Source organism: Netta rufina, assembly GCF_964035555.1.
Source record: "Netta rufina genome assembly, chromosome: 19".
NCBI classification, from domain to species: Eukaryota; Metazoa; Chordata; class Aves; order Anseriformes; family Anatidae; genus Netta; species Netta rufina.
In genome coordinates this window covers 10,321,877-10,345,947 of record NC_140143.1, presented here as the reverse complement: position 1 = coordinate 10,345,947, position 24,071 = coordinate 10,321,877, and the positions used below count along the sequence as shown (strand labels likewise).

At 54.5% G+C, this 24,071-nt stretch overlaps 1 protein-coding gene across 1 annotated transcript; it reads left to right on the top strand.

Moving 5' to 3' along the window:
• Nucleotides 1-702: 702 nt before the first annotated feature.
• On the top strand, nucleotides 703-16,538 carry PMP22 (peripheral myelin protein 22). The gene is made up of 5 exons (XM_084298557.1): nucleotides 703-841; nucleotides 1,676-1,776; nucleotides 2,870-2,960; nucleotides 11,943-12,083; nucleotides 15,265-16,538. Exons 2-5 carry the CDS (start codon nucleotides 1,699-1,701, stop codon nucleotides 15,429-15,431), a joined length of 477 nt encoding a protein of 158 aa, XP_084154683.1. The 5' UTR covers nucleotides 703-841; nucleotides 1,676-1,698; the 3' UTR covers nucleotides 15,432-16,538.
• Nucleotides 16,539-24,071: the final 7,533 nt, after the last annotated feature.

Here is a 24,071-nt window from a genome sequence, read left to right as displayed (position 1 = left end):
GATCGTCTGTGTTTGAAGACTGAGCGAAGGCTGCTGTACAGAGTGCAGCCACCCCTTCCTCTGAGCACCTCAGATCCCCAGGTTTTGTGAAAATCAGTTCCGCAGGACTTGGCTTTCAGGTGCTAATCTCCCAAATCAACTGCTAGCGCAGGGACATATCACACAGGGGTTGCTTTCCTGGACACAGCCCCCGTGTGTAAGTCAGAGCCAAACTCCCCTTGAACTCGGCACAGCCAGCCGCCCCTTCCCCAGCCCTGTCCCTGTCCCACGGCTCCCTGTGCTGGGTGAGGGGGGAAAACCCACGGCTGCCGGCACCGCATCAGCAGCCTGGGGAGCGTCCAGCCACAGCCCGGCTTCCTCCAGCCTCGCAGCTGCTCCGAGGCACACGGACACGGCCGGACAGACACACGGCGCCGCGCTGAGGCTTTGGGCACAGCCCCAGGGAAGGGGAACCTCCTCCCCCCGGATCGGAGGGGGGCACCCCGATGGTCGGCATCCCCGGGGCGCGGCTGGACTCCCCCATGGGGTGGGGACCCCTCGGGGGTTCCCAGCTGGGAACGAGTCCCAGAGCCAGCATCGGAGGACAAGGGGAGGAGTGAGGGGAATGGTGATGGCTGGGGGGGGCGATGCACATTTTGGTGCCCGGGCTCTGCCGCCGCATTTATAGGAGGAGCGGCTGCAGGACCCTCCCTGTCCCGCAGACGCAAGCGGGGCGGTGGCTCCGGTTAAAGGGGAACCTTGACAGCGCCGCCGCCTGCTCCGCGCCGCGCTGCCCGCTCCGCACCCTGCGCCCCGCTCCGCACCGCTCCGCACCGCGCCCAGCGAGCCCCGGTTCCGCGACGTGAGTACGGCCCGGGCCGGCCGAAGGGGACAGGGACCGGGACCGGGGAAGGGGAAGCCACCTCGGGGGTCTTCGAGGCTTAGGTTGTCCTCCCCTTCCCCTCCTCCGAGGGGAGATAGGGCGCCGTAGGCACCCCCCACCCCCCGAGAATGGGGTCCGAGGGAGCTCCCTGGGGAGAGATGGGCTGAGATAGACGACCCCCCCGCCTTTCCCCCCTCTTTTCCCCCCGCCCTGGGGGTCCCCAGGGGAGGTGGGCAGGGGAAAGGTTCCCTTAGGGAGAAGGGCTGGAGGGTTTTGCCCCCGTGGTCCCACGGGGAGGGGATCCGGGACTTCCTCCCCCGACGGAGAGGGGCCGAGATAGAGCCCACCCGCGGGGGTACCGAGGGGATCCGGGCCAGGAAAGCACCCCCACCCCTGGGGGAGAGGGATCGGAGCCCCCCAGCCCCGGCGGAGAGAGTCTGGGGGAGCCCCCCCGTTGCTCTTCAGCGGAGGGGTGCCGAGGATGCCCCAGGGTGAGAGAGGTTGGGGGAGCCCCGAGAAGGGGATTTCTGGGGAGCAGCGCAGGGGAACACCCCTAAACCCCCCCGGGGAAGGGCCGGGAGGACCCCCGGGACTCCGGGGCTGGGATGCCCGCTCCGCCGGGGGGGCTCGGGGAGCAGCCCCGGGGCCGGGCGCTGCCCAAGCATCCCCCGCACCGCTCCGGGGCTCCCAGCGGGGCCGGGCGGGCTCCTGCCGTCTGCCGAGCGCCTCCTGCTGCCCTCGGGGCTGGGACTCACTCACACACACACACAAACACCCCCCCCAACTCAACAGCATCTCCCTTTCCCCCTCCAGTTTTGCCCCAGACCACCGCCAAGATGCTGCTTTTGCTGCTGGGGATCATCGTGCTCCACGTCACCGTGCTGGTGCTCCTCTTCGTCTCCACCATCGTCAGCGTAAGTACGGCCGCTCCTCGGGCACTGGCGTGGCACGGGAGGGTCACACCGCTTTTTTTTTTTATTTGTGGCTCATTTTCCAGCCTGGCTTTTAGCAGGAAACCTTTGCTTTCCGATTGCTGTCTTGCTAGCAGTGGGATTTGGGAGGGTTTTTTTGCACAGAAAACTCTTCCTGTGTTTATGTTGTCGGATGCAACCGGTGGGTGTAGCCGTGTGTGGCAGAGGATGCTCAGCGCATCCCCATTGGTGTTAGGGCACGGAGAGCTACTAGAGCCGAGCTCCCCATCAGCCTCCTTTGGCTCACATCAAGCAGCCTCAGAGCACCCAAACCCCCTCCCTTGTGGGTGAAACTGTGCTCCCCAGCTGCTAACGGGATCGGCCCGCAAGACCAGTACAGCCAGTCTGAGCAAAGCCCCTTGAAATGGGGCTGCTTTGGGCACTGGGGCCTCAGCACCAGCGGTTTTGCTCTCCAGACCTGCTCCTTTGGGGCTGTGAGTTAGGTGCAGCATCTCCTAACCCAGATGGGCTCCTGCTGGGGGGGTTCAAGGTGTAAGCTTTGTATACAGTGGGAAAACTGAGGGCTGGGTGCTGCGCGGGGTTCCCAGCACCTTCCTCAGCCCAGCGCCCCGTTAATACCTCCCCAGTTTAGAAAGAGGTCTGACTTGGTTTTAACACAGCAGCTTCATGGAGCTGATTAGCTCCAGGCTTGCTTCATCAGGTTCTTTCCATTTTCAATTTTATTTATTTATTTATTTATTTATTTATTTTTGGTAGTAGTAGTGGAAGACTTTACAAAAATCTTCCAAGTCGTTAGAAATCACGTGGAAGCATTCAAATTGCCCGGCCAGGCACCGGGACGGCAGAGTGGAGGGAAGTGCGCGTCCCCTGTGAGACCTGGCCCATGTTTAAAGCGAATAAAGAGCTTCTGTTTTTCTGCCGTTGAGGCCAGAGCGGCTAAAAGCAAATATCGGTATTTACTCTGCAAAGCCCTTTCTAAAGCAAAGCCTGTGCCCGGGAGCGCAGGGGCCGCTCTGTGCCGAATCTGTGGCCAGGGCGTGCGGTTCCTGCTCACGGGGCCATGTCTCTCTTGCAGCAATGGCTCGTGAACGGCGGGCAGACGGCAGACCTGTGGCAGAACTGCTCCTCCGGTACTATCTTCCAGTGCCTGACATCGTCCACAAATGGTGAGTGCTCCCCGGCTCTCAGTGATGTCACTGCCGTTCACTTTTCTTCTCCTCTCTTGTGAAATCAAGGGGCATTTGCCTTTGTGGGTTATTCGTGGTCCTGCCTTGCCTCTCCCTGCACCCCCTGAGGCTGGCTGTGGAGGATTCCCTGGCTCCTAACCCTAAAGCTGCCCCGCTCTTTGCTGCTGGGCCAGGCTGAAGTCTGGGGCCTCTCTTCCCTGTGAGCAGCACAGGTGGGGATGTGCTGAGCGCTCAGGCCCTGCCTCATCCCATGGCCAAATGGCACCTGCACGTTTGCGGATGCTGCGTGGCACATTGGGGCTCAGCTGGCAGAGGTGCTCCTTGCCAGGTGAAGGCTGATGCCCAGCCGGGAGTTTTTTCCAGGTTTCTGAGCTTAGCAGGAGAGGAGTTGATGCTCAGATGCTGCGGCACAGAGCTCCCCGAGCACCTGGTGGTAGCTGTGATGCCAGGTCTGTGCTCAGGGAGTCACACAGGTCTGTGCCTCAGTTTCCTCAGAAGACAGGGCTTGTGTCAGTGGTGCTGTGCCCGGTGCTTGCTGGTTTCAGTTAGCCTGGATTCGCTTTCTCCTGGGAGTGGATTCTTCCAGCGTGACCTCCAGTGAAACCAGTAGAGCACCCGGTGGCTCAGACTGGTGTTGCTGGGAGCGTGGTCACAGCCCCTGGGCCAAAATCACGCTCCTGGCGTAGGAGCAGTGTGATGCGACGTGGTTTTGGTGTGGTCTCACAGAAGGGTCTTGCAGGGATGGGAGGTGGTCAGAGCTTTTGGGGGTTCATCAGCTCCCCAGTCCCCAGCCTGCTGGGAGCAAAACACCTGTGGGTACCCCACGAGGGGGATGCTGAAGCTCGCCCTGCGAGGGAGCCAAGGCAGCACCGTGGGTCTCTGCTGACGCCTGCTGGTGTTGGGGCTGGCCAGGGAGTGCTGGAGCCGGGCTGGGGCCAGGCTGGAGCCTGCTGGAGCCTGCTGGAGCCTTGGCCTTCAGCAGCGGTTGGCTGGGGCTCGCAGCGGCAGCAGGCGGCTTCGCTGCCGGTCACGCGTGCTCCAAAACTGCTGACTTTGTGCTTGAAAGAAAAGGCAGAGATTTTTGCCCCAGTCTGTAAAAACCTTCCCAAATCTTTTGCTTCACAAACTGCATTGCTTTCTCTGGGTATTTGCAGGGTGTTGGCGAATTGTCGGAGGTGAGAGGGGCCTGTCCAAAATGTGGGTGGGAAGGTGCCCCCCATGTCTGAGCATCCTAGGTGACAGGAGGCTACGTTGTGTGCCCTGTTCCCAGGAGCTGCTCAGAGAGGAGCTTCCCTTTGAATCTTTCCCAGTGATTAATTTTTATCATTAAAGGGGCTGTAGGTAAGATGGGCCAGCTAAAAATACTTCTGAACAACTAGGGTCTGGTTGAAAAGGTGCCACAGCGGGCTGCTCTCTGAGTGGAGCTGCATTGTGCTCAAGCCTTCATTTAAAGACCTGTGCACAAGCCTTCATTTAAAGACCTCTCTCCCAGCTCTTTTTTATAAGACGGCTCTGCTCTGGCTCCAGGAGAAGGGGGTCTTGCTTGGGTGGAAGCTTCTGCCCCACCCACCCCATGGCCGGGCTGTGGGAGCAGTCCCAGAGCACCGGTGTTCACCTGCTGGGACCTTGGGTGCAGGATCCAGACCTGTAGAAAGGCAAAACCAAAAGATATTGCCTAGACTTATGCAAGGCTTTTTAAATCTGCTTTTAAAAGCTTTCCAGTGAACCCCCTTGCTCCCACTGCCCCTATGCTGCCAGGGCAGATGCTGTTGGACACTTTTCAGGGTGACAGTGGGACACGGGGCCTGGGGCATGGTGAGAATGCTGTGGCAGGGCCACCTCCGGGGCTTGTGCTTATCCTCTGCCAGATCCACGCTACACTCCTCGTACTCCCTCTGCTAGGAATATGCTTACTTTCAAAAATATAAATGATCCTATAGCAGCTACCACAAACCGTTCCCATTTAAACTTCTCAAAACACAGGCTGTGCACGTTACGCTGGGCTGCAGAAAGCCTGGAGAATTCATGTCTCTGTGCTTGTGCCAAGGACGGCGCTCAACGGTTAATCTCAGCGTGCCAAGGGCTGCTCTGGGCTGCGAGCAAGAAATCCTCACTCAGGAATTTGGCAGAACTCAGTCTTTACGTAGAAGCAGTTGTTTTTCCTCTGGCCATCGTAGTGGCCACTGTCGTGCAGTATTTCTTCAGCTGTTTTTTTTTTGGGAAGGAGCGGTCTGAGCACAGCGCTCGGAATAGGTGGAATTAGGTGGGGCTGGGACTCGTGCTTCCAGCACGCACGGGTTTTTTGGGGTTGTGCTGAGTTCCCACCTCCACAGCAGCTCTGAGCCCCCCGTACATCCTTCATCCTTGCCAGGAGCCTGCGTGGGGAGGGCAGGAGGTGGAAATGCCGGGCGGGGGGCAGCTGCCCACTGCTTCGCCTTCCACAGCTGCCTGCTTGTTGCTTCGCTTTCTGCGTTTGCTTGTTAGATAATGACTTTTTTTTTTCAAGAGGCCGAGAACTATGGAAAAAATGTTGCAATCTTTGCTTCGTTTGCACTGTCAGACATTCCTGGAAAAGACTTATCTCAAGAATTCAGCTCTGAATCCCAGAATTGTGCTCCGGCACGGCTGCGCGCCAGCCCCCAGCTGCACAATCCTGCTGCAGGCATGGGGTGAGTGGCTGGACCTGAGCCTCTCAAGTGCTCTTAAACAGATTCCACCCCAGATTTTGCAGACAACAATATTTTTTTCCCTCCAAAAATGGCTTTTTCTCCCCACATCTGATTTTTTTTATGTACGCAAGAAGATTGTTTTTCTGCTATCTACTGCTCTTTCTCTGACTCTGGGAATGCCAAATGCAGGGAAGCAGTGGGGACCTGCGGGACATCCTTCTGTAGCATCATGAGACATCTTTCCTGTTGTCTCCTCAAAGTTTCTCATGTTGCTGCTCTGTGGCTTTCACATGACTGGCTTGTTCACAGGCAGGCTGGTGTTTTGGGGCTTTTTCAAAGGGAAAAGGAAACCCCAGACCTTGGGAAACATGCAGAGTGCCAATCCGCAGGATTACTGAGAGCCGTACGATGTACTCACCAATTTGCTGATGTGACAGCCGCAAGCAAAGCATGTGTGGGTCACCCAGAGCAAAGACCTGCCCTGAGCGTCCGTTCCCATCGCTGGGGATTGCTCTGCTCCTCTGCACACCGACTCCTGCAGAGCCTCTTTGCTGCTGGGCCATTGCAGAGCTTTGCTCTGTCTCTCTTCAGTGCTGCAGGTGGCTTTTAACCCAGTGTAAAGCCCCACCAACAGTGTGGGCTGCCCTGGTTCCCTGTTTCTGCAGGAAGCATCACTCAGGGAAAAGCCACGCTCGTGGCCAAGCACCAGCAGGACACAGGTGTGATGTTGGCCAGCTCCAATCCTGCACAGCAGAAGCTGGTGGATGGGACTGTTGGCAGCACTGCTGGTGCCTGAGGTGCTTCTCTTTGTGCTGGAGGAGGCAGGAAATGTCTTCCTCCCTGGCATGAGGTGGGGACGCATCTGCTGACCCATCAGCGCTTCCCAGGAGGAATTGTGCTGCTGCTTCTCCACTTCAAAATGCACAGCAGGAACATCCAAACCCCTTGCTTGTGCTCTGCCAGCCCTGCCCCAGCACGGCTTTGCTGCCCTCGTGCTTTCCAGCTTTTTTCTTCCAGCGATGCTGGACTTGTCTGACATAGGATAGGTGTAGAGGGATGGAGTTGCTGCTTAACTTGCTGTAGTCCTTTTGGTGACTAAAAATGATGTCACAAGGCTGCACTGAATCCTTGCCCTGAGTAAAATTATTTCTGCAGTTCTCATTCTGTTATTGATAGTCAGTATAAAATATCTGGATAAGAGGATGGGGGCAAATTCCCTTCCAGCCCACTGGAATGGCCAAGGCTGCAACGACTGGGTCAAGCTTTGGAGAATTTGTCACTGGGGAGGGGACACTTGCTGGAGCAGCAGGGTGATGCCCATGCTGAAGGGTGCTGAATCTGTTACAATGAAGCCCTGCAGTAAATAATGGGTCATCCGTGTGTGATAATGCACACCCTTCGATATGCTTGAGGTTCTAGCCATTAGCGGGCCCCATTGGGCTCATGGAGCACATGGGTGGACATCTTGGCTTATGGACATCTCTGGGCCTTCAAGGTCTTCACAGCAGAGCAGCAAAGAGCCAGATTTTAGTCCCAGCAGGGTGAGGACCTGGGGCACCCCCTTATCATCAGTGGTCGATAACACTGGCCTAACTGGGGCAGGATGAGCCCCCTCTCCACCAGCTTGCAGGTGACTGTAGCTCGGCATTTACAAGTCTGTGATGAACTATGGGGTATTCCAGGGGAGTATTTTGCATTTCAGATTGGTTTCTACCATAACTGTGTTGCCTACAGTATGAAAGGTGTTTCCTCTGCTTAAAAACAAGCTTTTGCTGTTGCCTGTTCTAACCAAGCGCATCTGGTGTGGGAGGTTAGGAGTGGTGCTGCTTTCCCTGCTCCCGGCTGTGTGGGGTCACCTTTCCGGCCCTGCTTGCCTTGGCACATGGAAGAGGAGCCAAAGGGAAGAAGAAGGCAACGTGTGAGAAAGCCAAGGCTGTGAAACCAGGATGGTTGAGGGTCTGCTGCAGTGTGCAGTGCCGGGAATCCCTCAACCCAACAGGTTTTGGACTTGGATGACTCTTGGGTGTTTCCATGGCACCGCTGGGTCAGGGCACCACTGCTACTCATCCCCAGTCCTGGTGCCTGGACTTTAACTCAGCCCTTTTGGAGGCCCTGAAATGATGCATTTATCAACTCCACTTGCTCTCAAGCACAAGCCAGAAGGAGGTCTCCACCCCAAGGGTTTTGGAAGAAGAGTTGGACATCCTGAAGCTGTTGGAAGGTGTTCTGCATGGTGCCAGCAGCTTTGCGCTGCCTAAGTGGCACCGGTTTTTGCCTCTGTGGGATGTGAGCCTCGATGGTCTGATGGGATGGCTGCTGTGGTCAGTCTTGAGGCTGAGCCATGGAGATGTGGTGCCACAGAGCTGGCATGTCTCTGAATGCTACAGCTCTGGAGAGCTGCGGAGCCGTGGGGACTTCTTGGATGAGGTCTCAAGGATGCACCAAAAGAGAGGATGGACAAGAGGAGAACAGTGCTGTGGGGGCTTCACCTCCTAAAGGAGCTGCACAGAGGACTGGGAAGAACTGGGACGGAATTGCAGCACTGTGCTCCGCCTGCAGCCTCAGTGCTTCCACCTGCTCACCCCCCGCCCTTGCAAATACCTCAGGAGCTCTTTAAAGTCCCCCTCTTGGGGGGTGATTTCCAGGAATGCCCCAATCCATCGCCCTGCGCTCCTTTCCAAGTAGCGGACACGTGAGGACAGGCAAGGAGCAGCTGCTGAGTGCAAATCCTGCTTTTCCCAGCTGGAGCAGCCCAGAGCACAGCCGGGGAAGGTTTGGCTTTGTGTGGGTGGGACCGAAGTGAAGGGAGTTACCACGTCACAGAGCTCCCCGTGGCAGGGAGAGGAGGCTTCAAGTGGTGGGGACATGGGTGGTGGCCGGGCTCTGTGCTGCTCAGGGGGAGCACAGAAGGTATCTGGGCTTTTTTGGCATTTCTGGGTTGAAGAATGCTGAAATGTACCCCTAGAAGTTTAGCCTAGTACCCAGGCTTGTACCTTTGTGCCGGTGGATGCTCGTGTTGCTGACCTTGCTGATCATCAGCTCCCAGCACTGATGGAGCAGCTTTTCCTTGCTGTGTAGTTATGAATTTCCTTTTATTTTATTTTTTTATGTGTTATACTCTACAGGGACCTCCTTAGTGGATGTTTTCTTCCCCAGAAGTGGCTGCATTTTGAGGGTGCAGTGCATTTGCAGATTGCAAGAGGCAAGACAGATGTGCAGTGCTATCAGCTGCAGTTACAGCACACGGGTGGTTTTAATGCATAGCACAAATTTAGTCATGCCTTACGTCAAGTGCATAAGCTGGCTGCTCAGATTAATGTTTCTGTGTTTGCACTTTATTCTTTCTCCTTGGCTGGGTCCAAAGAGGATTGAATGTCTGTGACAGAGAAGTGAATACAACCCTGGGGAGCCAACACCTGTCCTTTATGGCCATCTACTCCTGGCCAAGGGCACACTTCTGCCCATCCCACCCCATCAACCCTGCTCAGCTGCACCCCTCGGTGGGTGTAAAACCTCCCTGCAAGCAGGGTGAGGCCCTGCTGGGAGGGGTAGGGTGAGCTGCTCTCCTGTTGGGGGATTCAGCTGCAAGTTCTGCTCCAGTTTTTTATTTCTCTGGAGAAACTTGCTCTTCACCATCCTGGGGGGAAGCCTTTTCCCTGCTATAAGCGGTGGTGTGAGCACATCAGGGCTTGCGGAGCTTAGGGAAAATTTAGAGTTTCTTTTCTAAACACTTGTTGTATAATTTCTGTCTGAGAGGGCTCTAAAACTGCCTGTGATGGGTCCTCTCAGGAAGTGGTGGGCAGGGTGTTATCTGCCCTTTCCACTCTGTTCCCTTTTCTTCCTCCTCCTGAAGAACAAAGATATAAACACGGAGCTGAGCAGATGCAGGAGGAAAATGGAACAACGGCCTGGCTGCCCAGGGAAACCACAAATAACAACCTGGGAGTAAACAGTGCTGACAGCCCCGCCGTGCAGTTCCAGGGACCCAGACCTCCCCGGGAAAAACCTGTTTTATTTCTTAAAAGTCTAGAGGTAGGACGCAGTGCTAATAGCAAAGGAGTTGAAAGCATATGGGGTTGAGGAGCTAGCAGTGCTAGGTGCAGTCATAGAGGTGCTTTCTAATGAATTAAAGGCAATTAACTGTTGTAAGACAACTGAAGTCTGTGGGCTTGGACTTGCTGGGAGCACAGCAGCCGCACCTGTGGGGCTGAGTGAGGAGCTGGGGACCCTGGCCCTTGTTTTGCAAAGGGGGCCAACAAAAAGCTGGATGGGGGTGATCCCAAAGCTCTGCTCTGCGGGATCATCTCCCAACTTTCCTGCTTGCCAGCTTGTGCCATGGCCATGGTCTGCTGTGGGGCAGCACGGCTGGCTCCTGAACGCTCCTGGTCCATGGGGGGCTTCCCCTTCCTGCCTTTCAATTCCTCCGGCACAGCTCTCTATGACAATGGGATTTTGCAAGCCCACATAAATCACTCACATTCAGAACCAAAAAAGAGGCATGGGGAGGCGGATGCAATTAGAAGAGCAGCTCAGCTTTCTGTCTAGACAGCCTTCGCCTAAAATAACCGGCAGTTGGAGCATCCACCTCTGGATCTGGGCAGAAAGAGCTCCTCTGGGCCCCAACCCCACAGCTGTGCAAATGCCAAGAGGACCGGGGTGGGGGTCTTTCTATGCTGAAGCACGGAAATGGGATGGCAGTTCTGCAGCTGGACACTCTCTAACCATGTTTCTCTGCTCCCATCTGAGCGCTGATTTATGACTTGATGTTAGCATTGCCTCTGGCATCGCAGCTGGCTGAGCATGGCTGGAGCTGAGGGGTTGGGGTGACCCAGGTGGGGGGTTCCCTGCCCAGCCAGTGACTGATAGATGAAATATACGGGATGTTTTGTGTGCTTGTCAGTGTGAAAACTGCACTGGGCTTTCCTGGAAGTGATGTTCTCCTGTCCTAAGGAATTACAGCAAGTGGTGCAGTGGATGTGAACCTGCTGGCACTGGAACAAGTGGAGCGCGGCAGCTCTTCAGCAAGTTGATGCTGCAGAGCAATATGGCATGGGAAGCATGAGAAGGAAGGGAAGGAAAAAAGCTGTCTGCAACGAGCAGGGGCCGCTACGGGTGCTTTGTCTGCCTTTGGGAGTGGGGCCTGCGCTTGGTCTTTTGTGTGAACAGCAAGAGGCAGGACGCAGAGACAGGGGATAGAATTTACGATCACAAGTCAAACGAGGCAGACATTACCAAATCGCACAGGATGTTCCCTGCGGGCATGGATTTGCTATTCTCTTGTGGAGCCTTTGCTGGAAGGGCTCAGGCGTGCATCGTCATCCCCGTGCTGGCAGGAGGCTGCGCCGTGCCCTCGGATCCCATCCAGCCTCACCTCTGCCTCAGGCAGTCCCAAACTGCCTCATTGCTGCACCAAGTGTCAAAGGCTGCTATGCCAAAGCATATCTTTGTTTTGAAGTTTTGCTGTGTTTCAGGCTTTTTTTTTTCCCCCATAGAAACGCTGTGTGCTGCAGAAAGCGCAACCTGGGGAGCGTAGCTGGTGGGAGTCTAACTGTGGCAGGAGCATGGGGCTGGTTTTCGTGGTGAATGAATTCATGCTGTATCCTTAAGGACCTCTCTCAAGACGTGCAGGAATGCTGAGAATATCCATGTTGAGCCCAGTCTTTTTAAAGAAAAGCAGTAGTATTTGTCACCCCATCCTGGTGGCGAGAGGCACTGCCTCTTTCTGTTTATGGGATGGAGAGGCATTTGCCTTGTTTATTTATATATATTTTCTTACTCAGGGAGTTACACACCCACTAGGCCTGGAAATAGCTGGGCAGTGACTCACGCAGGGGCTGGTTTAACTGGTCGGCTCTGGGACAGAGCTGCGTTTGGCAGCTGCTGCTGCTGGCTCCTTCCCAAAGGCTCCTCAGTGAGGGCAGAGGGGTTTGCACTTGCTGCATGTTTGTTCTGCCTCTGAGCGTGGCTGGCTCGGGGTCTCCCACCTCGCTGCACGTGGTTTCGGTGTTCTCAGCACAGCCGAAATGCACTCTTATTTTAAGTGCTTCTCCACTTAGCGAGGCTCTGTGGTTCCTTTTTCCCAGCATCTTGGTCCATGCACATGTTGTCCAAAAGCCCCAGGCTCATGCTTGATGAGAACACCCACTGGCATACCACTGGATGTGTCCATGTCCCCAAAACCATGCAGAAGCACAAGTGGGAACCAAGAGCCCCATGGGGTGGTAGGACGGTGGCACAGGGCATGATGCCATCATCAATACCCCTGCTGAACTTTCTGTCTGTCTTCCCACAGAATGGCTGCAGTCTGTCCAGGCGATGATGATCCTCTCCATCATCTTCAGCGTCTTGTCCCTCTTCCTGTTCTTTTGCCAGCTCTTCACACTCACCAAGGGCGGGCGGTTTTACATTACTGGGATCTTCCAAATCCTTGCTGGTAAGTGGGGGCTGATCGGTGGGGCTGGCCGTGGGGATGTGCTGGGGATGGGCTTAAAGCAGAGGAGAGGAAAAATGAGGGCAGGAAGGGCAGCCAAGCTGGCTCCTTGGAGGGAAGAGGTACAAATAATTTGGGTCCATAGAGCTCTCGCATTCCCAGGTGGTGTCCTGCCATCAGGGTGTGTTATGCACCATGCTCTTCTGGCCATGCTTCACAGGGATTTGCTCCACCAGCTGGGGTGATTTTGAAGGGGCAGACAAGAGGAGCACCCCTGGGGAGGGTGGGCAGGAGCCAGGCTATTCTGCTGCCTCGTCCCACGGTGTTGGGTAAATGCTGATGGGGCTGGCTTTGGGATCCACCTTCGGGGAGCTGGGCGAGGTTTCCGCAGCTGCTGTTGGGGTGGGGACGTAGTGAAGATCCTGTTTTGGCACAAGAGGATCCGAGAATTATTTATAAACTTGCCATAAGGGGGCCCGGTGCTTCCCACATCAGCAAGGAGCCGCTGGAGCGTGCGGGGTGAGCCAGCTGCCTTTGAACTGTCAGCTGCTATTTTTAACTCTAAAGAAGTCGGCGCTGGAAGCAAGCCACAATTTTTGCACTACGTTGCAGCTCTCCAAATATAGATGCCATGGAGGCACTGGCTCCATTTGTGTTTCCACGTGTGAAACCAGGGAGGAGGATTTTCAAGTGTTCAGGATAGAACAAGTAAATTCAAGGAGGTTCTGCCTGAAGTATGAACCTAACGCTCAGCTGCCTGGGAAGGAGGCTTGCTGTCTGCTAGAGCTTTGGCTGGGAAACTGAAAACCACCCTAGGTCCTGCCGCTAAATCAGGGGGAAAACTCGTCTGCTGAACTTTAAGCAGAGCATCCTTTACATGACTGGCCATCACAAATTCTGGAGCAGTTTAGACCTAACCTTTATTGGCAAATGTGGCATGAAATCTCCTATAAGTACATTTGCTTGGCCGTAATGCAGGTGGTGAGTTCATATCAGTTCACCATCGCTGGGAAGATAGATGTGTCGAAACCCATTACAGCCATGGAGATGAGGAGAGGAAATGGGCATTAGTAATGCAATTATCTGCTCAGGAACTCATCTAATAGGTCTGGGAGCAGAAGGCTGCTTGCTCTGAAGTGGTTGCAGGTGCATCCTCATCCTTAGAGGAGCAATGGGAGCGCAGCCATTGTCCATGCTGTGCTGCGTGTCCTGGGGGAGGCAGGGTCAGGCCAGGGATGTGCTGGCTCCTTCCTTGTCAGATCCTCCTCCAGCACAGCACAGAGGATGTGAAAAGTGGGAGATGAGCCCACAAACTTTCCCATGGCCTGGGGGCAGTAGGCAGAGGTTTGGGTCCACGTGGACCACACAGAAATGGGAACCGGTGCCCATCCTTCCTGTGATGCCAAATGTGAGGCTTGTTATAGGGAGGTCTCACCCACTGGCACAGACAGCACCGGTCAGAGGAGCTCAGCTCAGTGTGGTCTCTTTGCAGCTTGCTGTGAAAGGCTGGAGAGGATTTCTTTCCTCCCGGGAAGGATGAGGAGGCTCTTCCCTGGGCCCTCCAGGACCCTGCAGCCCCCTCCCGGGGGGACGTAGCATAGCAGAGCCGAGGGCTCCCAGTCTGGGAGCTGGACCTGCAGTGCTGCTCGGCCTGAACCAGCAGGTGACAAGGACAGGACCGCTGGGTGGGTAAGGGCAAGAAAGAGGGCAGCTGTGCAGGGCCAGGGCAGGAGGCATCCCCAGCACCTCCGCCATGCTGCTTGGATCCGTGCCCTGAGGCCTGCTTTAGTTTTCCCAGGTGGGATTCCAGCCTCCAGAGGCACCAGAAGACCCTCAACAGCTTTCTCCCCCCTCACTACTCCTACCTGGTGGATCGGTCACTGTGTAATCACCTCAACTGACTTCCAGCAGCTGTGGAAACCTGGGGCTCTGCCCCATTTCTCCCTCACTCTTCCCTGCTTCAGCATCACCAATGCAGCTGGCCAGGCTGTCACCACACACAGCCCTGGGAGTCAGGCTTTAGGTAGACTTTGCCCTCCAGGCCTGTCAAAGCAAGACTGAAATGTGTTCCTCAACTCAGGCTGCAGAGTGGTGACACATTTGTCTTGCACCTTGCAACTACTGAGTGCAGCTGGCTTCACATCCTCGCCTATCTCCCGGGCCCAAACCAGTGCAGATGCTGCAGAAATGCATCCATTGCCTCTGATTTTGCCAAATTCTTCCTGGGGACAATTGCCGCTGTATTTTCTGGAGTCTGTAGGTGACTGGCATGGCCGCACGCCTGCTCTCGGTCCCATCAGCATTGCCAGACAATTGTTTTGCTCTCTTTGCATGGGCCGGGGCAGTGGGAGTTCGCTCTCGTGCTCACAGAATGGAAACTGCCCCAGTGGCGCGTTAATGAAACGTATTCCCACTTCTGCACTTTCCCAGAACAAAGGCTCAGTGTCAAGTGGAATTAGAGCTCAAATATCACCGCTGTTCAATGTAGGTGGTCCCGAGGTCCGTGCAGGGGATGTAGTGCTGACAACAGCCCAGCGACTGCATAATAGAAGTGCTGGGATGGACTGAAAGAGCTTGTTTTCAGGGAGGAATAGTGGTGGCTTTGTGTTGGCGCTGGGCAGTCCCCAGTGCTGATGCTTTGTTTTTGCAATAAAGCTAAAATGCTGCCTACCGGAGCGGATGGCCTGTGGCTGGCGAGGAGGGGACACGGGGGACAAAAGCAGGACGAGCTGTAGGACAGTGGCAGTGCAGGACGGTGCCTGCAGGGGAGGAGGTCGGGTGCAGGCTGTGCCCAGCCAGAGCCACTGCAGGGACTAGGTGGCCTCAGCTGCACCTGCACGGGCAGGTGATAAACTGGGGTACTGAGAAAAAAGCCCAGCTTGTGCCTGACACCTTGTAGCAGCTCTGGGAGGGTGGTTCAGGCTGCAATTGAGACACCCAGGGCAGCAGGACTGGTCCTGAGCAGCACCTGGAGCTGGGTGAGGGTTAGCCTAGGTGATGCTCATAGCCTGGTGGTGATATCCCACTCACCTGCAGCCAGGACCCACAGCATCACGTCCCCCAAACCATAGTTTTCCAGGAGATGCAAGGAGGCAACAGGAAAAGTGCTGGCACGGGGCATTATCCAGCTGTGGGTTTCCATCCAGGAACTGCTGCTCACCGATCCCCTTGCTCTTCCCCGCAGGGCTCTGCGTGATGAGCGGCGCAGCCATCTTCACAGTGAGGCACACGGACTGGCACCAAGCCTCGGAAAACACCTCCTATGGCTTCGCCTATATCCTGGCGTGGCTTGCCTTCCCCCTGGCCCTTGCCAGCGGCATCGTCTACGTCATCCTACGGAAGCGCGAGTGATGCCTCAGGAGGCGCAACTGGGGCACTCATGACGTCCACGGAGGAGACGGAGGCGGGGGAAAATAGACGAGAAAACGGAAAAGAAAATTAACCAAAAAAAAAAAAAAAGAAAAAAAAAAGGAATAAACCCTCCCACCAAAAAAACAAACCAAACCCAACCGACCCCAAAAGGAAACACTCAAAGGGTTACTTGTTAATTGAGGATGTATATAGTATCTATGGTTTAAAAAACCTATTTATAACACTTTTTACATATATGTACATAGTATTGTTTGCTTTTGTTGACCATATGCTATGTTTTAAAGCCTAAAGAAAGTGCCTAAGGAATTATTACTCCTAACAGTGTAACAAGAGCGCGGTGATTTTTCTCTCATGCAAGCCCTTTGTGATCTGAGCTCTCCTTCCCCACCCCAGCCGTGCCATTGGAGCCCCCCAGCTCTGGCTGCTGTCTTGCTGGCACAGGTTGGTGCCACTCCGCAGAGCAGCAGGGAGTTACGCCTGGTGATGTTGGCCGGAGGCTTGGCCCCTGCTCCTCCTGCCCACTGAGATTTTGGCGGCTGGAGGGCACGGCCAGGGCTGGCGGAGGCGCTTCCAAAAGGTTCGAAGGGTTTTCGGAGCAAAGGACTGCCCAAAGTGCCTAAATGACTTATGTGCCTAAGTCCCAATGCCTTGCCACCACACCCGCTGGGAATTTGGGCTTTTAAATCACTTAGGTTGAATGCAGGCGAGCGCGGGCTGTGCTCCATCCAAGTGTGTGCCCAGGGTGCCGGGGGCTGTGTGCGCCCTGAGCCAAGCCCCCGGGCACAGGCTCCCCGCCACGCAATGTGCATTGTCCTTGCCGTGGAGCTAGAGTACCGATGAGCAGGAAGCAAACCCCGTATATCTATGAAATCAAATGCCAGATATATGAAATGGTGCTATCTATTTACCATTCCTTATACTGCTAGCCATTTAACCTTATTCACTGGAAATTCAGTTAACAACCTTGAGGTAAACAACAAAGCTAGAAATGAGAAATAATTCTGTGTAATATAAACGAGCTTTAACTGCTTTTGTACTTAGACGATTTGCTCTTACTATTATTTTTAATAAAGCATTTATAACCGAGGTTCCTTTCCCCCCGCCCCATGGTCAAGAGGAACAGAAACAGCTCGGGGTGGAGGAGCCCTGCTGCCCTTCGCCCCCGGAGCACGATGTCTGTCCTCTGTCTGTGTGTCAGAGAGGTGTCTGGCAATGAATTGAGCAGGCACCTGCACAGGCCCCAGGCTGCCTTCTGAGGACTCCAGACACTGCATTGCTGTCGTTGTTTTTGTTTCATTTAGGGTTTTTTTCTTTCTTTCTTTTTTTTTTTTTTTTTGGCTTTGCTTTTCTGATTTTATACCGACTGTGTGGACTAAGAAGCAATGAAATAAAAGTCAGAATAACTCCGTTGCTTCTGCTTTTGGCGTTTTGGGGGTTAGAGCCAGGCTGTGCTCTGCCAACCTGCTCACATGGCCATCCTGCCAAAGGGCTCAGCACCCCATGACATGGTGCTGGTGTGTGCTCTTTCCAGCTCTGTCCTAAGACGTCCCCATGATGTGGCCATCAAAGCCACACAGCAGGAGCACGCTTGTGCCCTCCCCATCTCCTGAGCAGGAAGGGATCAGGTCAGCACCAGCTGCCCAGGGGGGTGGGTCCATCCAGCTCCACCACCCTGCACAAACAGCAGAACTCTTTCAGTCCCGTGCCCTGAAATGCCCAGAGCCTGGGGGTGCAATTAGGGCTGGGGGCCGGGCATATTGTGGGCAGTGTGTGCAGCTCTGATGGCTGGCACGGAAGCATTTTGCTTCCGTTCACTCATTCATCTGGCTATTAAATATCCGAGCTGAAGCAGCAACTGGTGCTGGCACCAACACAATGGCTCTTGCAACACTGCATGTTGCTAGCATCAGGCCAGATCCCGAGGCACGAAACCCAGCCGCATCCCAAGGGGAAAGAGCAGGAGGTGCCCCCGTGCCTCCCTGACCGCTCAGCACACAGCCTGGCATTGCTCTATGACCGCTTGGCCTGGGGCTCCTGGCTGTGATTCCCAGCTGGGATGGGAAGATTTCCCTGGGTGCTCATTGTGGTGTGTGATGCCTGAGCCTAGGGAGGGTTCTTGTTTGCCCCTGAGCTGCCACATGGCTGTCCCATGCCCCCCCTCCCTGGGCTTGGTACCATGCACCCAGCAGGAAGGACACAAAGGGCCCTTCCAGTCCCGTCTGTGCAGCAGGTAGGAACACAGGTGGGTTTTTTTCCTCCCCTCCCATGGAAAAAAAAAAAAAAATTATCACTTGGATGACTAGCTCAGAACACATAAAAAAGCTGGCAGCTTCCATTTTGCCTCCTTACCTGGTGCTGCTGAGGTGTGCACGAGCAGCTCCCGGCAGCATCCCAGCAGTTCGTGTTTGCTCTGTCACGGGGATGCCTGTTCGGAAACGCACCAAAGAGGGTGACTTCTGAAGTGGAGGCAAAGCGAAGGTTTGCATCCCCTGGGAATGACAGCTCCAGGTTGGTTTTCCCATAGGGAGGGTCCAAAGAGGAGCAGCCACCAATTCCCACCCAAACCGCCCCCACCTGCCTCACTGGGCTTGGCTCAGCTGGGCTGGAGGCTGCGGGCATGCCCCAAACCCTGCCCCGGGGGGGGAGCTGCTGGGTGAGACCTTCGAGGCACGGCTGCTCTCAGCCCCAGCACCAGCCTCACGTGGCATTGGATGGGCTCTTTCCAATTTTACTTTACTTTATTTTACTTTTTTTTTTTCTTTCTTATTTTATCTGATTTTACTTTATCTTACTTTTGTTGTTGTTGTTGTTGTTTTTTATTATTTTTATTTTTTTTTCGTATTTTATCTTACTGTACTTTTTCTTATATTTTCTTTTCTTTTTTTTTTTATTTATTTCAATTTCCGTTCCCTTTTATTTTACATTTTATTTTACCTTTTTTTTTTTATTTTATCTTACTTTACTTTTTCTTATATTTTTTTCTTTAAAATTTTCTTTTCTTTTTAGGGAAAGATTCCCTTTCCCTTTTCTTTTATTTTACTTTTTCTTTTCTTTTACTTTATTATTTTTTTCCCCTCTTAGTCCAGCCAATCTCCGCCCCCCCCCGGAGCTGCTCCGGCTCCGTGCGGGCCGCAGCGCGGTGCGGGGCCGCCTCCCGGCGGCTGCAGGCGGCACCGCGGGGGCGCCGTGTCCCGGGCCCTGCCCTGCCCTGCCCCAGCCGCCCGCGTCCTGTGCGGGGATAACGGGGGGGGTCCGGGGCTGCGACCTCGGAAGGTTGGGGGTGGCCGTGTCCCCTGGGCGGCGGTGGGACAGGCGTGCAGCGAAGGGGCTGGGTGGCGGCTCCTCGCCCTTGGGGTGGCCGCACGGATAGATGCACATCTCCAGGCTTCTCTTACTGGGAACTGCTGGGTTAAGGCACAGAAAATGGGTAAAAATAAGGCCAACAGCTCCAGGGCTCTTCAGCCCCATCTGCTGAGGTTGGGGGCATCACCAACGCTGGGCTGCGTCTTGCACACCCAGCAGGACACAGATTTGTTGGCAATCCCCTCCTGGTGAAGCAGCCTCTCCTAAACACCATCCTGAGCCTGTACACCTACTGCTACACCCTATGGCCATGGTGAGCAGCCCCTGAGCCCCAGCACAGGAACCTGGCTCCAGGATGGATTTGGGGACCAGCAGCACCTGGCTTGGAGGTGCCTCACCCACACCGGGTGCTCCGTTCCATGCCAGGCCCTTCCGGCTCGTTAGATGGCAAAATTCATTAAGGCAGGACCCGGCATTTCTGCCCGATCAGCTGCATGCACGCTTTGAGCTAAATGAGAATCAAAAATTTCAGTGCACCCTGGGAATACGGCCCAATTAAAATGGAGGCAGCCCATAAAACAGCTAGCTGAATGGAACAGCAGCAGGATGGGAGAAGCGGCAAAGAGGGGTGAAAAAAATATTAGGGAAGTTTCCTTAATGTGTGTTGTATCATAAAAGCATCTGTTTAAATGGTTTTCCTAGAGCTCTCAGCAGTAAATACTTCTGAAAAATGCGCTGAGCAAACCTCATCTTCCTCTTTCATTTACCGCCTTGTAAATTGAAAAATTATGGCAGGAATAAAAAATCCGGGCTGCCTCGGAGCAGCTGCCTGCTTCGCAGCCCTTTGTCCCCGTCCAGCCGCCTGTGATGCGGGGCTGCAGCCGGACGGTGGCACCTCGGAGCCGCGGTTCCCTGCTCCTGGGGTCCCAAAGCCACCCAGGATGCTCCAGCCCCTTCCCAGTCCCTTCCCAGCCTCCTGGCTGGAGTCTCCCAGTGAACGAGGGAGGCTCCTCAGGGAAAGCCGGCACCTGTAAGGCCATGCCATGGGTCAGCACCGAGCGTCAGACATGCCTCGGGACAAACTTGAGTCAATTAGCAAAGTGGCCAAGTTTGTTAGCAGCATGCAATTAATTATCCTGTGCAACCTGCATGGAGAAGCAGCGTGAGCAAGTGACCCTGGTGCTGATGCAAATTGTCTTTTAAATTTTCTACCTTTGGTAAATTAGCTGCTTAGTCTTTGTTGTTGTTGCTGTTGTTGTTGTTTGCTCGTTTGTTTGTTTTACTATTAACTAAATAAAATGAACCGCATCTAACATTAATTTTATTGCTTCCGTTCAGGAACACAACTGACGCCAGACAACCTGTCCTGGGTGGGCTGCCCACTTCAGCCTGGCTCAGGACAAGCACGAGACTCGGATCATGCATGGTTTGAGCAGGTTTTGTAGCTCCTTTGTTGCTGCTGTAACATTTGTTTTAATTAACACCAACAATAATAAACACAACTGTGCCTTGAATAAAAGCAGCCGCTCCAGCCTTCCCCAGCCAATCTCTCCCAGGCGCAGGGGGGGATTTTCCCCAGAGGGCTGGAGCTGCGAGGAGGTTAGGGACGTACATTTAGATCCATTCAGGACTTGGCTTGGGTGCTCTCCACCTGCTTTCAGAGCCTATGGTGGCTTTTCTTCCTGCACCCCGTTACCCAACCCCAGACCCCCACCCTCCAGCCTCTCCTCCCCTCTCTGCTCTGCAGCGCTGACCCCACAGCCCTCCCATTCTCCCTTGGTCAACTTTTCCCCCTGTAATTATTTAACGTGATTATTGATGCTTCCCTGAGCACGGCCTCTTTGTGCAGTGATTTATGGAGTGCTTCCTCAGCCGCAGGACAATTTGGGGTGCTGGGCCATGATGGGGTGTGTGCAGGCGCTGAAATCCCCTGCCTCGAAGGCAGGAGGTGTCTGAGATGCAGCAGAAGCACCCAGGAGGATTTAGCAGGTCTAATCCTGATTTCAGCCAAGGAGGATCCCAGCTGAAAGCATGCTGCTCGGGTGGTGCCCCGTAGGGCTGTCCCTGGTGGGGTTTTGCATTGCCGCCACCCCAGGAGGTGCTGCCCGCAGCCCCCCCAGCCCCACGCTGTTTGCTTGGGTTTACATTCCCGCTAAGCCTCCTGGCATTAACAAGCCACTTCTCCCCAGACTGATGAAAGGATAAAAGCGCCGAGTAGTGCCTGGGTTACTCGCTTCCTGGGGGATAATTCAACATCTTTCCCTTTCACCAAAGGACTTTTCCTGGGGAATTTTTGCCAGCTCTTTGCAGGATGGTTTTATTGCTGGTGCAGGGTGGAGACAGGCTTTATTTTAAAGTGCTTTGGCTGCTTCATTTCTTTGTCGGTTGTGTTTCCTTTCATATATACTTTTTTTTTTTTCTTTTTTTTTGGCTTTCATTTCCCAGGGCTCCCTCTTATCTGCCTTTGGAGACAGCCCTTATAAAAAAAAAAAAATCAAAACCCAAAGCACTCTCCCTGGGATGCTTTCAAGAGAAAGGCCCCGGCTCCTTTCAAACCTCTTTGGAGAAAAATAGATCCCAACCCTGCACACGCCACAGCCTCCAGGAAAGCCTTTGAAGTAAATTAAACCAAATTAGTGTCTATGATATAGATGAGCAGAGCAGCTCCCTGCTGCGCCACCGGCCTGGCCCTTTGCGTAATCTTTAACCCCTCTCCCTGGCTCCTGCTCGCCTCTAATTGACCGTGAGGCACCTGGGGGGGATTTGGAGGCGATGCCATCTGCCCTCAGCGGGGCAGCGCTTCCTACTGACCACACCGAGGGGATGGGGATGCTCTGGGAGAAAGCAGGGTTAACAAATTACATTTTTCCTTCTCCGTTTTTTGTTTATCTATTTTTTTTTCTTTCTCTTCCCCTTAATGAGACCCCCTCCAGTGCCTTGGCTGTGCAGGTGGAGCTGCTCCCCATCCCTTTGCAGCCCAGGAGCAGCAGAGCTGGAGGATTCCCAGCCCCGGTGGTGTTAAAGCTCTGCAGGTTGTGTTTTCCCAGTGCACCCCTTTGTCTGGGTGACCCAGGACTCAGGGAACAGATGGAATTTGCCCACAAGCTGGGAGGAGGTATGCTAGTGTTTAACTTAGCCAAGAAATGTTTGATTTTAGCACAGGGGGTAATGGGTGCTGGGGGGATTTGAGCCTCTTTTGGCTGCCGTGTCATGCCTGGAAAGCAGCGTGTGACTGGGCAGGCTCAGTGTGCACGCAGGCACTCAGCAGATACTGGTGTCCGGAGCTAATTGCATGAGCAAATCACACCTGTGCACATGTGAGGGAAGTGCTGCACGTGCAAGGGTTTTGCTGGCACCAGGAGGTAACCACGCACCTGAGAGCCCCTGGAGCAGCTCAGCCCTTGGTGCCTGACCCACAGAGCTGGGCTGGCTGCAGGTGCTGCTCCAAACATGCACGGCTCTCCTGGGGGTCCTGAGCTGTGCCCCCAGCCTGGCTGGGTGTGCTGGGCACCAGGATGAGCCCTGAGTCCCTTTGTGGGCAGCAGACTGAGCCCCCTGTGCCTGCTGGGTGTGTTATAGCTGCTTCTCTGGATGCTTTTGGTACCCTTTGAAGGATGGGTGCAGGACTGCTCCCCCCCAGGGGAGAGCAGGGGGCAAGCACCAGGCTGGGGTCTGCCCAGGTGCCCCAGGCATGTTTAGCTCCTGGTCCTGGGGGTCCCCAGCCATGCTGGGGGGTTGCATCAGGTGCTTCCCTCTTGGGATTCCCCAGGGCCTTCACGGATCTGCAGCAGGGCCACCCACCCCTTTCCCTAAGAGGTCTCAGAGCAAGCCTTGAGGACACCCCAGGAGAAGTGTCACCATTTTGGGACATCTCCTGCAGCAGCAATAGTCTGTGAGGGGCTCTGAGCCCTGATGGTGGCACCAGCTGAGCTGCTGCTGGCAGGGAGTGACCAGAAGCATCTGGATGTGGCCAGTGAAGGCAGAAATGGAAATAAAGATGTGACATTTGGTGTTAATACCAAAGGGCCATGCTGGGTGCTGCCTGGCTGAATTTTCCAGCCTCAGAAAGGATGCACTGTGGTCCTGCAGGAGCCTGGGAACATTTCCTCTGAGGCTGTGCTTGCCCGACAGCATATGTGGCAATTATTTTGGTCCCTGCAAGCATTCATGTGGACAGAGGCTTCAGAAGGGGCTGCATATTTTATAAGCACGGCCATAAATAAATCATGGCCAAATTACATCACGAAGCAAAAACAAATCCCCGTGAAGCTGACAGGCAAACAAACAAAATCCCTGATCCCTGGAAATGTGCAAGAGCGGGCAGCAGGTTCCTGTGGCACCTGCAGCAGGCTGCAGGGCACCGGGTCCTGGTAGTAAATGTGACATTTGGCTGCTTGCCTGGACTCTGAGTCATGCAGACATCTGCCCTGCTCTCACTGTGTCATGTCAAGGTGGCACAAGTCTGTTCTAGCTTTAAAATCACCTTATTTATTTTATTTTCCATGTGCCTGGATCCTGTGCAACCTGCATTTGGATTTTGCTTATCATGTGTAAGGATTCACAGGCAGGGCCGATTATATTTTGAAGCACCAAAGTTTTGGCTCTGGGCTGAGGATTCAATGCTAACCCGCTCAGACTGACACTTAGCAGTCAGCACAGGGGGTGGAATGTTTTGGGGGATGTGTGAGGTCCGTTTCCAGAGGGGATGCACCCTCCCAAAACCCGGTGCTGAGCTGTCTCTGGGTGACCTGCACACGCAATGTCCCCTGCCTCTGCCAGTCCTGGGCTGCTCTGCCTGGACAAATCAAGTGGTCCCACAATGAGGCTTAATCCTGGGCAAAAGGAGGAGCCAATAAATCTCTGTGAATGTAAACGATGTCGCCTTTAACTGAGGCCGTGTAGCGTGTGAAGCTCTTACCGGGAGGGTGGGCAGCTCCCTGCTGTAAGGTCAGCCTGGGTTATCTGGTGCCTGCGGGCTGGGAAGCGGGCTGTCTCAGCAGCTTTATAGCCCTTCCCATTTCCCACCAGCCCTGTAATGTCAGGCACGGTGCTAGAACTCCCCTGCATGGAAAACCTGAGTTTGTACCTAGGAAAACACAAGGAGAAGCTTTTTAGCTATGAATCTGAGCAGAGAGAAGGAAATTCTCATTGCTGGGGTGGCAGGAGGAATTGCAGGCTGTCCCTGCTGCCTTGTAAGTGATCTAACTAAATGCTTCAGGTGCCCAGAGGCAAAAAATGAGAATAAGAAAGAGTGACATTGTCCCTTGGAGGCTGCTGCTGCGATGTCAGAGTGTGCCCTGCACCAGTGCAAGTTTG